The 15,444-nt window shown below is 36.8% G+C and overlaps 1 protein-coding gene across 2 annotated transcripts in view; it reads left to right on the forward strand.

The window, feature by feature from the left end:
• The window catches only part of LOC129725070 (ecdysone-inducible protein E75), a 184,246-nt gene that overhangs the window by 2,132 nt on the left and 166,670 nt on the right, over positions 1 to 15,444 (forward strand). For both annotated transcript variants that reach the window (XM_055680473.1, XM_055680472.1), the window contains exon 2: positions 7,033 to 9,532. In XM_055680473.1, coding sequence (XP_055536448.1) covers positions 8,740 to 9,532 — 793 coding nt within the window. In that variant the 5' untranslated portion in view covers positions 7,033 to 8,739. The remainder of the gene's footprint in view (positions 1 to 7,032; positions 9,533 to 15,444) is intronic.

The following is a 15,444-nucleotide window of genomic DNA, read 5'->3' on the forward strand; positions in this document are numbered from 1 at the left end:
AATTCCGTGACGATTCCAAACTTTTATCCGACACCCTTACAAAAAGTAAAAATCAAATATTTTAATACTAATTAGAAGACACTTGTTTTCCAGCATACATGTTTGCTAAAAAAGAATTGAATATTATCTCTGCAATGTTATGAGATCGTTTTATTTTATGTTTCCAGTAAATTGAAAAGAGAAGTCAAGTTTCGTACTTCAATTATTCAATTATTACCTTCTGAATAAAACCTCCTAGCTGGTGTTGAGGTACGTTGTATGTTTGAGTTCCGGCTCGAGGGATAGATAATAGATTGCAAAAAAACCAAACAAATGCTGAAAAATTTGAAAAAAATACTGATTCATCAAGCTTCTAGTTTTGAAAATTAGGCAAAAAATAAACTTCACCCAATTTTATTCTTTATTTCTGGCCCCTGATCACAATTTATAATTCACAAGCAGAAAAAACCAAAATTGTTGGTGGCAAATATATGCGACTTATTTTCAAGCGGATTCAGGAATTCACACGTTTTTTACGTGCCACGTATCTCCAAGTAAAAATTGATATGAGTGACTCTTTTTCGGATTATGGATCGCACTGACTGTCGCAGGTTTTGAACCAGAGCTTTAACAGGATAAATATGAAAGAATATGTCTTTTTAACCTTTCATATGAACTTTGATGCCCTTAGCCAGCTCGGAAGTGCGTAAAATGCTCAATGAGTTCGTTATTTCTACGTTTGCTTGCGGGGAAACTTCATTTCAGTCTCTGAAAAGGAAAGTCTTCAAAGACTGAAATATAGTTTTTCAGTAAACAAACGTAAAAGCGGGATTTTTACCTGCATTATTTTGTTTCATTTGCTGGATCACAAAATTAATTTCTGTTAATATGTGAAATGAGCAATCAGCCAGTGTTGCCGCTCGTGATGAGGATTTTGTTCATGATTGTGAAATTTTCACTTCACACAACACCAAATTTCAAGAATAGAATATTCATTTTAGCGAAAAAACGATTCTGGTTCTAGAATCTGAGAGAAAATCTAAAGCATGTTTGTGAAATCCAACTATTTTGGCATGAATTTTTCGTATAATCCGGAAAAAAATGTCAGCACAATAGAATCCTTTTCTTCAGGTTTCCCAAATAATGTTTTAGGTTCTAACAAAGTAATACTTTACATCCAGAACACAGTTTTTTTTGGAAAAAAAGGTCTTTTTCTAGGATCTCCAAAAATTGAACACCTTTTGAAAAAAAAAAAGCTGAACAAAAAGTATCGCGAGGCTCTCTTTTTTTGTTGGTTCCAGAAATAACCTCTCGTTTCATCGTGTAACAACGAGAGTAAGCCGAGATTAATTATTTTACGATTTGAGTAGTTCTTAAACACATGATTTTGGAAGGCCTGTTTACACCACTATCCAATTTTTCAGAAACCTCAAATTGTGCAAACTATTGCATTATTGCATGAACAAACATAACCTGAAAATTACAACCCAATTGAAGAACATCGACACAAAACGGAATTACGCTTCTCGCACAATGGGTTCAAAATTATGGTCAAAAAAATGTTATAACGGTGCATTTTTTTAAAATATCAAATGAGTTGCACTACAAAACTTGTTGTTTGGATTTCGAACCCAGATCTGTTAATAAGAGAAAAAGGTGTGAAAATCACCTTTTTGGCGAATTTCTTATCATGTAATCTCGAACGCAACTTCCAATAACCGTCATTTAACATATTCAATATGTTAATTTTCAGAAAGATCGATTCAGTTTACTGAAAAGTATAGCAATTTTACGGTTTTAGCAGTTTTTGGACATAAAATTTTGGCAGCCTTTTTAACCCCACTTACCCCTTTTCAAAAAGTATGAGAATTTGCGAAATATTGCTTCATTGTATAGATGAACGAACCCTGAAAGTTTCAGCTCAATCGGAGAACTCCGATACAACCTCCTTTGCAAAGATGGTTGCGGTTCTCGCGAACTGGCTCTTAACGCCATTTTGATTCACCAAACTATGAAATTCTGCATATTGGTTTAGGGATCATAAATTGTATATTAAATCGCATGCAATGGACTTTGGATTCTGAATTTTGAGATCTCAGCCTTTAGTTTGGTTTAAATTTGGTTTTTTAAATTCTACAGGTTATATTCAGCGTTCTGAAATTGGATTTGAAACCGTCATGTTTTCTTAATATTGGATTTCAGATTTCAGAGCTTTACTTCTACGTTTTTTGGCGATACTAACCTTTTTTGAAGAAAAAGATACAGCTCGGCTAATTCAAGAAAAATTGCAGATCCACTTATTTTGTACATCTTTGCCAAAGAAAGCTAGCCTAAAAAAAATATGAATAAAAACCTAAATTTATCCACCTAGCGGTCAGACTCAGCCTTTCTCATTCAAACTTATTATCTGTAAAAATAGATTTTCATGAATGCTTAAATCCAATACAGTTATGTCCACTCTTTGGGTTTTAAAATATTGATGTTTTAATTGAAGTATAAAATATGAAATTTGACGTAATGTTAGTGCTTAGGAAATAGCGAAATTAAAGAAATGACTCTTAATTTCGAACAATTTAATCACGAGCGATACCGGGAACGTTCAAATAGTACGATACCACATTTAAATTATGTTAAGGCCATATATACGCAAAAGTTGGAATGTGCGCAACCAGATCATTTATGGGCGAAATTAGCGCATTTACTGATTAAGTTTGAAACCAGTACACCAAATGTGTGCTGGGCATAACGCATTTGATGCTCTAGCGAATTTTGAATGTATTTAGCACCTCCAAATCACCATACTTCAAAAGTTTCAACCGGTGTTGGTATCGCCATGATTATTTGTACTGGTGTTGGTAATGTTTTTTAGAAGGCTGCTATCGTTGAAGCAGTGCAATCAACAACAAACACTGATGATTTGTGTCATGAATGAATTGATGAAAATATTAACTGATTGTTTCCCTTTCATAAATCCGGTCATTAAAAACATCATCGATTTATTAACAAACAAAAAGACATTGGGTTTGTTCAAAACATTTTGAACTTGACTACGACTCTGGTTTTATTCATATGCATTCGGCTCCACGTTACTGGCACCAGCGTCAGTGAATCCAGTGGTACACATACACACGTACACACTCACACACAAACATATACACCTATACATGCATACATGCAGAAAATGCTCGATTCGTCAAACTGAGTCGGGTAGTATATGACATGCGGCCGTTTGGATCACTTTTCTACCTTTTAATTAGCCAATGATCGTTAGGAGAAAGTCAATATGTTTACTTCCATTATGTGATTTCACATTTTTATGAACAACGGACAAAGTAACAATCCGGTTACAATGGAATTCAATAGCAACCTTTGGGGCAACTAGACCTTTCATTTGACACTAATTTTGCGAAAATCGGTTCAGCCATCTCTGAGAAAAATGAGTGGGTTCAAAGAACCTCAGGATAACTTTTCTTTACATAACTTTTGAACCAAATGTTCAATCTTTATGACATTCAAAAGTAAAGGGTTTTGGAGACAGCCCGATCATTTGATCCGATTACAATAATTTATTACACTATTACAATTTCTATTACAATTACACTAATAATCCGATTACAATGAAATTCAATAGCAACCTATAGCGCAACTAGACCTTTCATTTGCAATTAATTTCAAGAAAATCGGTCCAGCCATAGCCATTGCACATACACACACACTCACACACACATACACATACACACATACATACATACAGAAAATGCTCAGTTCGTCGAAAGGGGTCGAGTGGTATTTGACATTCGGCCATTGGGATCACTTTTATACCTTTGGTTTTTCCAGTGATTGCTATACCTTTCTAGGAGAAAGGCAAAACATTCCATAAACGAGAACCTATTCTTAGAGAAAAATTCATCAATTAAAATACCTTTCTTTGTGATGTTTAAGTTAGAACTTAAAATTCCTGAATACGCAAAAACGTGTTTTTTTCTGGATATCCAAGCAACTGGCAACACTTCCGACCAAAATTTATACATTTTCTAAATTCCTTGGCCAATTCTCTTCAAATTGCTTTATCCAGAAACACGCTGTAACTCGAGTTTTGCTCATCATAGCTCCGAGCGATAAGTTTTTGTCATGTAAAGTTGTCTCAGAAATACAAAAAATAGTCAAATTTGAAATCAGAATATATTTATTCAGTCAAAAACTAAATTTAACTTTTTAAATTCAAAAACAACATATCTGGCAACACTGCCGTCAAAAAAAATTTTTTCGGATTCATCGAGTAATGTTTTTCTAAATGCGATTTCTAGAACGTCTATAGATACAATATATCCGGAGATATAAAAAAAAGAAACGAAGATTGTTCACAACCAGAGATAATTTGACTTTATTTCCTAAAAATGCTATAACTCAAGCGTTGGTTATAATACCTCTAGGTGTGAAATTTTCTCGAGAACACGATGAAATTATGAACAATTCATGACTAATTTTTTTTCAAAAATAATCTATCAATTTATTTCTAGACATTATGTATTTGTAGTAATGATTAAATCAGCATCTAGGTAGGAAAGTAGATTGCGTTGTTTACTTTCCATCTCGAAACTAAAGAAAATAAATCCAGCCAGTTACGCATGTTTTCTTTTCAAATGTTAACGAATTTATCTCAGCAGTGCATACCGCGTTGTACTTTTGTATATCCTCAATAGGGCGATTCATCACTCTTGTTTTGCTCAGCTGTGGTGTAGGCAGAATGTGTATTCTTTTTTCTGCGAGCAGCAGAAACACAGCACAAAGCAGAAGAAAGAAGTTTGGTAGAAAATATTACTACATGCAGCGTTTATGCTGGACAGAAGAGAGCGGTAAATATTCGCTCTGCTCTTTCCACATATTGAGGAGCAAACAAACTTGGTTCAAGATAATAAATGGATTTTAATTTTAGGATTTATTTATTTTGTTTTCTGACTCTCAATTTAAGTTTCTAATTTAATAATGGTAATCGGCTAGTTTCGAAAAAAAAGTTTCGTCGGATAATAGTTGAATTTATTAAGTTCATTTATTTTGAGCTACAAAACTCAGTTTAAGTTTTGATATTTTGTTACTAAATACAAAGACTGGTTTTTTTATGATTTGGATTTCGGAATCAGATTCTGGAATATTCGAAATTTGTAATTATGAGTTCTTTATTTCTTAATCTGCATTCTATTAGCAAGTTTTGGTTCCAGATTTTGGGCTTAAGTTTGTCATTAGATTAAGTGACTTCAATCAAAAAAAAATTCAAAGCTCTACAGTTAATCACTATAAAATGGAGTTTTTGAAACAAACAAACGAACCTCACCCAGTCTGACAGTAATTCAAGGTTTTTATCTTTGAATATTTTATAATAGATTGAATTTAAGTATTTCAAATGTTCAATTCTAAATTAAATTTCGGAATGTGGCCATCCAGCATGAGGGGTCAAAATCGTCAAAAATCTGTCCATGTGAAATGTGGATGGTTTCAAAATCAGATTGTGGGTTCTAAACTTTAACATTCTGTATTCAAATTTTTTTATTTTAAATATATTTTTCGCTCTAAATTCATTAAGTAAAGACAAATAATTTTTCTATATAAAATCGGTTGAAATAGATTGCAGTTTTTACATTTTTACACACTTTTGGGCAGTTTCAGGACAGGACAGTCTTACTTGAATGCTTTCACGGAATCCATTCTATATATTTATAACATTCTAACTTATTTCAAGATTACGATTCTTCTTGTTTCTTTAAAAAAAAGAAGAAGAAAACTGACGTGAATGATTCTTCCCTAGATACTTGATTCTGATTTCGAAAGAGTAAAGCAAAGATCCCAAAACTGGATCTCAAATTGAACATTGTGGATATTTAAATGTTGTCTTTTTTTTTGAGTGCTCGATTTCGCATTTTTATATTGAATTAGATTGTTTCTACATTCCGATGTCTTAGTCCCACATTCTGCAACGATAAGGTTTTCGAATATCGATGTTTGAAAACGCTTCTGCTCTGAGAATAGATTTAAAATTCAATATTATTAATTTACCATTTCGGGTTATGAATTTTACCCAACTCTTAATTCCGGAACTTGAATCCAGTTTTTAATTCATCGGCTCTGAATGTATATTTGTTGTTCTGAATGTGAATAACGTGCAACAGTTTCTTGATGCTGTAGATAAATTCTACATATTTACAGTACAGAGGATTCAAAGTTATGTTTCAAATATTGTTTTTCTCCGATTCCTGGATTTATTTCACTAAGTTTTGAAATTTCAAATTGGCTCAAGAATGCTAGTAGTATATTTTACTGTTTTCACCAACCGAATACCGAATTTTACAATCGTATCTTGTGCTCTGAAACGATGTGTCAAACAGTCGTAAGAGTCAAAATTCATCATGCGTCACCTGTTCATAAGCCAGGTGTATGCGCATGATTCTAAAATGGTAGTGTCAAAAATGTAAAAAATTCTACTGTATTGTAAAAATAAATGTAAAAAATGCAACTTTTCATATTTACCAATTGGGTTGTTTAGCAAACCACAAATTAATCAATCAAATTTCCAAATTGAAACAAATTCTCTTGAAACAGTACTCAGCCTTCCAGATTCCTTTGAAGGTAGACTACAATTTCTCTCACCTTGATAGAAACGCGCCGGTCCCATGTTCTGTCGCGTTCGGTAAGATATTAATCGCTGCTCAATCAAGAAAAAAAAACCACCCATCATACCGTGGCACTGACACTCAGCTGGTGTCCACACCAGCGCAGCTACTACAACCCTTGCCCCACAAGCAAAGCAACCATATGCTGCAATTAGCAACCAGAGCAGCAGGCTCGGGCTGTCGACAACATCGTCGGCATTCGCTCCAGCCCCTCGTCGCGACGTCGTCGTCGTGGCTGTCAATGTGTTGCAGGCCACACTTATTCACCACAATCTGCTCCGTAGCCTACTACCATACTCTCGCACTCGCGAATTCAATCATAAAAAGTAATAAACTAATTCAAGGTGAAATGTTGACCATGAAAATTATTTCCCGTGTCTTATTTTAGAATTTCGCACCATATAGCGCAACTAAACCACAGAGCGGAGCAGCCAGAGTCAGAGTCAGAGCCAGAGCATCAGCAGTTGTTCGGCGACGGTAGCGTAATAGCAGAGACCAGTCCGTGGAATGCGATTTGCGATTTTTTGGCTCGCATTCGTCGGGGCGCTACAAACCAACAAATATTAAACACGGAACCTCGACTGAAAAAAAAAACCTAACAACAACAACAACATCAACAAAGATCAAAAACAAACAACTGACAACACACATGCAGATGCGACAGGCGCGCACACGGGGGTCGTAGTGTGCGCGCTGGCATTTTTGCGCTCACTCAGTCGGTGGGCAATTTTTTCGGCTGTTTTGAGGAATAATCATAAATCATGATATATCATACCGTCGACGACGGCAAGTGAAGAGTACGACGAAATTGCGTCGGCTGTCGCGATCCCGAAATTTGCGGCGGAACAAACGAACAAGGGGCGCAAGAAGCGGATCGAAATTGGCAAGCGGCAAAACTTAAACTGACATTGAACGTGAAACCAGGGGCCCCAAGGACAGGAATGTAAAAAGCTGTGCGCAATCGAAACGAACGGAGCTTTTTTATGTTTTGTTTTAAAGTGAGGTGAGTGAGAGAGAGGATAAGGAGGCGCTGACGGTATGCAGGTAGGCCTTGAAGCACGGTCGCTCGCTAAAGGATACAAGTCCAAGGACCAACACGCGAGCCCAATATGAGAACCCACTGTGCTCTCCGGGTAAGTTACTCGTGACTCGTGACTGCAAGTACTAGTGACCTACAGAGTATCGTCGAGTCGGTTGTTGGTCCTGCGTGACTGTGCTATAATAAAATCGTCAACTCGGAAGGATAACGCGACGAACGAGTTCTATTGCCTCAGTTTATGGCGCTCCCATAGCTGCTGCGGTCATCGGTGCTAGAGTGTGGTGTAAGTGAGTGCCCTACACATACATAAACACTCCTAGCAGGTGGCGAGTGCGGTGCTTTCGTGAGTGATCCTCTCCCACTGTGTGTTCTACCACTGACATATATACTCACTTGTGTGACCGGTATGTGAACGTTACGTTCCCTAACCAGAATTTTACCCCGAGAGTTGGCAGCCTGGTTTTAGTGTGTGTATCAATGTGTGCTCTTTCTCTCTCTTTACTTCTGTGTTTTAATGCGTGATTTGCTATCAACAACACTCGGTGTCGGTCGATCTGTATTATAGTGTGTATGGGTGGCGGTGGTGATACATATACGAACGACAACACGACAGCAGATCTTATTTTGAGTTTCCAAAAATATTGACCTTGAACTCGTGTGCTCAGTTCGCACGTCGCAGCGAGCGTGGCAGCCTGCCTGCCTGCAAGGGGGTGGTATGGGCGAGGAAAACAAGAGCACACACAGAGTATGGTGAAAATATTCGATTTATCCGTGCCTACTGCGATGTGGTGGTGAGTCGTGCAGAAGAAGAAGGAAAATAAAACCCCACAATACTTTGGGCCGAGCGTGTGTTTGAATGTTGAATTATATTCGCCGAACCGAAACCGAGGCCAAGTTCAGCTCCTTTTGCACGAAATGCCTCTAATTTATCAATAATAATATTCTGTCGGTTTCGTAGAAGTGAGAAGAGAAAGGAAAATGTAGAATAGTGTGTCGCTCGGTCGGAGCTAAGTGTGACGGTGTTGTGAGGGTCGGAAAATAAATATCACCAGGAAAATGCAGTGCGTGAATAAACTCGTGAAAGAGGAAAAGGATTCGCTGGAAATCAGGACTTTGGTTATCAGTGACAAGCAGCGTATTATGTACTCACCACGTAGCAGTGTAGATTCGAAGAAAACTGTCAAACTTGCGCTTGGCGTTCCGCAGTCGGTTTCGGCGACGTCAAGTTGCTCGGCGGCCGGACCCGTAAGTAGCTGTGGCTATCATCAGCCGCCACAGGACCGCGCCAGGATTCAGATCATCGCCAAAACTTCCAACAAACCGTGTGAAAGTGTGGCGCCTGTCCAGGCGCAGGAAGTACACGTCATCCGTGACGGCCGCTTCTATGACCTTCACCATAACCATCATCAACCGCCGCAGCATGAACCTTCGCATCGTCCTCTCCAGGCCGGTTCACCGAATCCCAGCAGTCTAATCAAAACTGGTGAATGCAACGGGGTGGAACGCATAGCACCACCCTCACTGTCAACGCATCATCCTGCAACAGCCTCCGGTACTATCATTATCGAAGGCCCTCATCACTCAGTGGTTTCGTCCAGCAGCAAGCAGCACCTACCCCCACCATCGGCGGCCAATCTGATGGTGGTGCAGCAACATCATCAACAACAGCATCACCACGTGACCTCTATGCAGCCACCACCACCGCCGCCCCCATCAGGTATAAACAGCTGTAGTGGTGGGGGCGGTGGAGGTCCTGTCACCGTGGGTGGCGGTGGAGGTGGATCGGGAATGATGCCCAAAATGATGAAAAGTAGCCACGAGGAGCCTTCCAGCTCGATGCCTGATCTAGGTAAGTTTTTGCTTTTTGTCACTTGTTTCCAGGTGATTTATATCTTCGGTCAACAGTACTAAAATATGAGCGGTTCTGACCATATTTCCTGCAGATCAAGATATACATTTATGGAGTATAATTTTGTCACGTTAGCAACGTAATTAACACTTTTGGCACTATTCGTTGTATAATTTCAAGCTGAAAGGTTGCCTGGAATGTTTATAAGGGGTACGCATGCAAATTTTTCTCGCATCTCATGAAACGTTTTTTTGTAAACGGATGATTGGTTTTGTATGATATTGTTTGTAATGATAGATATTGAAAATTGATGAAAAGTTTCAAGGTCGAATATGAGCGTACAACGAACGAATCACATTTGAGAAGAGACCACGTTCAATCGTCTAAAGTAAACATGAACTGCCTGTTTTTCTTGTTCAGTTCTTATTTGTGCGATAGAATTCTTCGTGTACAGATTGATTCCTGCTTCTCGTCCCAGTTCAGCAACTTTTCCGAAGTTCCTCAAGGCAGCAATATGGGACCGCTACTGTTGTTAAATGTTATGATGAAAAATGTGAATTTTTGATCAAAGTTTAACACACGACATCATCTAAAGTAAGACAATAATAGGTTTATTACTTTCAGCCTTCGTTGTCTACTTCATTGTTGCAAATTTTCTTGGCAGAGCTAATGAATCTTCTACCTGCTTATCACAAATGACATTACTTTTGTTTTCAACTTTAACCAGGTGTCGGCTCCAAGATTTTCCAACCATGATATGATATTTTCTTCTCTCAACTTGTATCGTATTAGTATCGAACGTTCCAAAACAATCAAAGATTACAATTGAATTAATTTTCCATTGCTACAAGACGAATTGAATAGTTTAGACTGGTCTCTTCTCTGTAGTATCTCGGGTTCTGATTTGACTCTGGATTTTTTCAATAGACTCATTGTTCAACTCTATGCTAACATTGCGAACGTCTCAGTCCAAATTGAGCGTTCCATTATTCAGAACCGATATTTCACTAACACACGATAACACTCAAAAAAATTTTATGAACTTTTCTACAGATTCGAGTAGCGAACAATAGAACGATTTTCAAACGCAATTCCTTGGAAAAGTATAATGAAAATAAATACTACACTGTAAAGTGAATACTTGGCACTTCCGCCCACTAAGCATACTTTGTGAGCTTATCTCTGTTTTTTTTTGTTTGTTATTTTGATATTTTTCCTTACTGTTTATTCTATTTTTTATCCTAAGATACTCTTACGTGAAAATCAGTTCCAGACGAGGGCTTTAATTCAAAATAGCGACTTCCAGGTTCTGGAGAAACATTAACCAATATGAATATTTGGAAAATCGACATGATGTCCAAACACATGAATCAAACCACAGATACCATCTCGATTGCTAAGATGTCTACTTACAGTTTGTATAAATGTCAACAATAGTTAATTACATTATATTTTCGCACCAGATTTTTATGCACTTTTCATGTTCCTTGTAACTGTGTAACATTCACATATATGATTTGTAGCAAACTTTCCTGAAAAAAAAAACTCTTCTGAAAACAGTGAGGCGATACGATGTTTGTGGAAAAAGTTATTCACCTCAAATTGATTGAATATCCGACGAATGGCTCAACATTGGATTATTCTAGCAACACGTTCGTCAAACGTTTAATCAGTTTGGGGGGAATAACTTGTTCTACAAATATCGTAGGGCTTACGGTCTTCGAAAAAGTTTTTCACAAAAAAAAATTTCCTGCAAATATCATATATCGGAATCGTGTTAAGAGCCAACTGAACATCTCTGGAGAATAAATGTGAAAAAGTGGTTCGTATGGAAACCTAAAAATCGGGCGCAAAAGTATTGCTCTTCCGAACGATCTGAAAAGTTACACAGTTGTTATAAGACTCATAATGAACACAAAAAGTGCATGGGAGCGAAAAAATAACTTTTTTCCCATATAACCGTGTCCCAGTCTACTGCACACTGCGCCGAAAATGAAATCTAGCGAAACTCTTAATGATCTCACAATTTTACTAATAGGTTTGCGATCTTCTACAAAATTTCTTGCTATAATTAGAGCTTTAATTTGAATGCTATGATTAGCTTTCAGATTGGCCGCAGAGATGGCGCAGCGATGCCAACTCCTTTCTCTTACACGCTAAAACTTTTGCGGTTTTCGACAAAGTTGTGGATCATACAATTTAATGAAACTTTGTAGAATACTTTGTGTGTTTTTTGTGTTTTCGTAATATTTTAATGCATCCATAGATATCATGTAGAATTACACTTGCTATGTATTTACTGCATGGAATGCTCAGACCAGTGGTTAGATTTGTTGACTAAGTGTGCACTGGTCGACAAAAGCAAAAAAAAAATGCCCCAAAGCTTATTAATTGCCTTTTAAAGATTATAGGTTTTTGATTATTCTTGTGAATTTTGGAGCTTCGCTTCTACTTTGGCTTACGGAAAATCTTATTGAAGTATCTGAAAAAGGGGCACGAAAATTCACAGGTATCAAATTCGGATTTTCCAGTTTGAAATAGGAAAAAAAAAACGCCGGAAATTTAAAAATCAAAAAGTTCGATTTTCATTGTATTTTGAATTTTTTAATCTTGTTTTTTGATTTTTTGAACATAACTCGAAATGATGAGCAAGAAATTAACTCCAGATTTCATTTCAAAATTCCGAAATGGCAACTTCCGGTTTTTGTAAAAAAAAAGTCTAAAATTGCCAAATAACCAGGCTTCTTCTGTTCTCTTGATTTTTGCTAAAATTTCCTTCTCTACATGCCAAACCCCTTGGAGAACTAGACTATCTCTCACACAGAGTGAGTAATTATCCACATTTACGCGTAGAGTATTTCAGTCGCAGAGTTCCTTTGCACTCTTAATCATTGCGTGTTAGGGGTAAACATTTGTTTGCTCTCTCAGTTTAAGAGAGAGAAGTTTTCGTTAGATTCTTCTTTGCTAGAAGAGAAATTGGCCAAATATCAAAACATTTAGGTTCACATTGAAGCCACATCCTAACCGTTTTCGAATTTAATATTATAGGAAGGTTCACACCTCACCATGGGTGCGTATTCTGCAGAAAGTTCGATTTTATACCGTTTTTGCCGCACCCCAGAGCGATGAGAACGGTAACGCTCAGTTGATCGCCGAGCGATTTATTTCACTTTTCTTGCGTGCGCGGATGAGCAATTTACAAGAGTTTCACTGGGTTTTTGGTCTGTCCAATTAGGAGCGTCTTTTCGTCAGTGAAATTATTACTCTGCGCTCTCTCTACAGTAGATGATGTGATGCACATTCAATGTAAGCTCACAGTGGTTAAGAGGAAAAAAACTGTTTTCTCTAAGATGAAGATGAGCAAAAGAAAGCCTGCAAATAACAGGTGACAACTAAAAATTTGGATTTTTTCTACTTTGACAGTAGCGGATGAACTCAAAGAAAAACTGATATACATTTTTTCACGCGGTTTTTTTACGCGAATTCCGGAATTTACGCAGTATTTTTTTTTTTGCGCGGATTTCGATTTCTCTTCACTCGAATTGCAAAATTATCGCAAGTTTTTTTCACGCGGATTCCGGAATTTACGCGGTTTTTTACGCGTTTTGTTTTAGGCGGCACATTTACCCCGCGTAAAAAGCGACTTTAGTGTATTTCTCATAAAGATACATTCATTATGAACGAAAAAAAAAACATTTAAGAAGGAACACAAAACCGCAAAGAAATTTTGTTGTCTGGTGTTTTGGGAGAAACGGAGTCATAATTTTTTTTCAAACATTCGTGTTGGTATACTTCTTGATTGCTGGCAAGCTAGGGTAACGGGGGTATATTGGCCAGCTTTGGGAAGTGTTCGCACAGTTCATTAAAAACAAACACAATTTTTCACAATATAAATACCTACTCTATTATACCATTGTTAAAATCTAAGTGTTTATTTTAATATACACCGTTCAACAATGCAATATATTGAAAAATATCCTAGAAATATCAAAATTTCTACGAAGTGCTAAAAACATATTTTGGTCCACCAAATTTTTACTTTGGCCCACCTTTATATCTACAGACGTGTATGGGAATAGTTCGGACTAATTATATTTAAGATCATCATCGGCATTTTCAGAGCAAAAATAGTGGGTTTGAGGAGAACATCCTTCTGCTGTGAATTTTTGTAAATTTTAGACATCTAAAAATAAAATGATTTGGCTTATAGCGGTTTGACAGGCATTCTCATCTAATTTCATATAGTTAAATGTGATAAATTAAGAAGTAATTACCTGTAAATTGTCACAAGCTGCTTCTTTGTTCACGTGCAACGGCAGAACGGTAATCAAAGAGATGTCAAAACTTGGCATGGCTAAAATATGTTTGCTTCAGAAAGAAGCAAACATATTTCGGCCATGCGTTTGACCAGTTTTTCAACTTTTTCCATCATGTTAGAGTATACAAACTGTCTCTATGACATTTTATTGATGTTACTACAACAACGAATTGTTTCAAAAACATACATATTTGTTACAATAGCTTCCGGACGTTGACTCGTATATTACCACTTCCTCTTGACTTTGGGTTGACTCAGCCATGACTTTGAATATGTATGAACTAATTCCAAAATAACACTACCTAGAACCAGTCTTTCGCCGAAAATTATAGTGTAGTATGATTCAGATAAAATGCGTAAAATGTTACCGGGTGGGCCAAAATATGCATGTGGGCCAAAATACCCCCGTTACCCTACTAGGTTTTAACCACGATTAAGACAAGAAGGAAAAAGTCCTTTTCTATCTTTACTCTGGTTGGTCTTCTGTGAACTTTTGGCTAAAAATGTGCAGCTCATAGCGAACTGTACAATGCGCTTGCGAAATGCTCCTTGTTTGAACGCCATCTTGAACAGAGCTGAGCATACAAAAACAAAACAAAAAATACTGGCATAAATAGAAGAGAGAGAGTTTGTTGTGGAGTAAGAGATCTTCAAAACAACTTCAAATTTTTAGTTCTCATCCGTTAATGGCATTGATTCTATTTTATTCTGGATAAAACACAAATTTCTACATAACTCGGGAACTAATCAAGCAAATGGAACCAAATTTGGAAAGTGAGTTTTTTAGAGTACAAGACAAATTTTAGGACGATTTGACACCGATCCCTACTCTAAAACAGGAGGGGGGAGGTTTTGTCACACGCAAATGTAACACATTTTTCAACCATTTTGTTGAGGATTTCGTTTGATTGATTTCATTCCTGCAAGATTTCTACCGCTTAATGGACGAAAGAGGAACTCATTGCGATAGTGTTTCCAAATACCTTCCAGAGTCATGTGAACCACCATAAAGCGCACTTGTAATGCAGACGGTAAAAAATGAAGATGTCGACGATTTGAGTTCTATCTTTCAATACGAAATTCGTGGAAATAAACATGTTTTATGAATAGATCAGTAGATTGTAAGAATAAACACGGAAAAGTAACCAACTATCCACAAAATTAGACGTAAAGCATCTAAAGTCCAATGTATTACAAAGAACGATTTGTCTTTGAGCAGATCCAGTATCCGATTCGTCATGTATTTGAAGACTATAATCAAATCTCAAGACCAATCTTTGGAAGCATGTGGATTTAATTAGAAATGCTCATGCTTTCAATGTTTAAAATTATTTAATTAAGTTAGTTGAATGAGGGAAATAAAATGGGCGAGACGAAAATTGCCGGGTCTGCTAGTGTAAGATAGAAAAATAAAGAAAATGAAATAATCTTAATAAATGTTGAGAACGGTTTCCTTGGAGATTCGTTTATAAAGAGCATTTTTGATTTAAATTACGTTATATGATCTTCTAAGAAATACAGAAATATTTTTTACTAGTTTCTTGAGAAAAGCTTAAAATCTTAAAAGCTTAAATCATCAATAACATTGATCTTT

This window comes from Wyeomyia smithii, chromosome 2, assembly GCF_029784165.1.
Source record: "Wyeomyia smithii strain HCP4-BCI-WySm-NY-G18 chromosome 2, ASM2978416v1, whole genome shotgun sequence".
In the NCBI taxonomy this organism is placed as follows: domain Eukaryota; kingdom Metazoa; phylum Arthropoda; class Insecta; order Diptera; family Culicidae; genus Wyeomyia; species Wyeomyia smithii.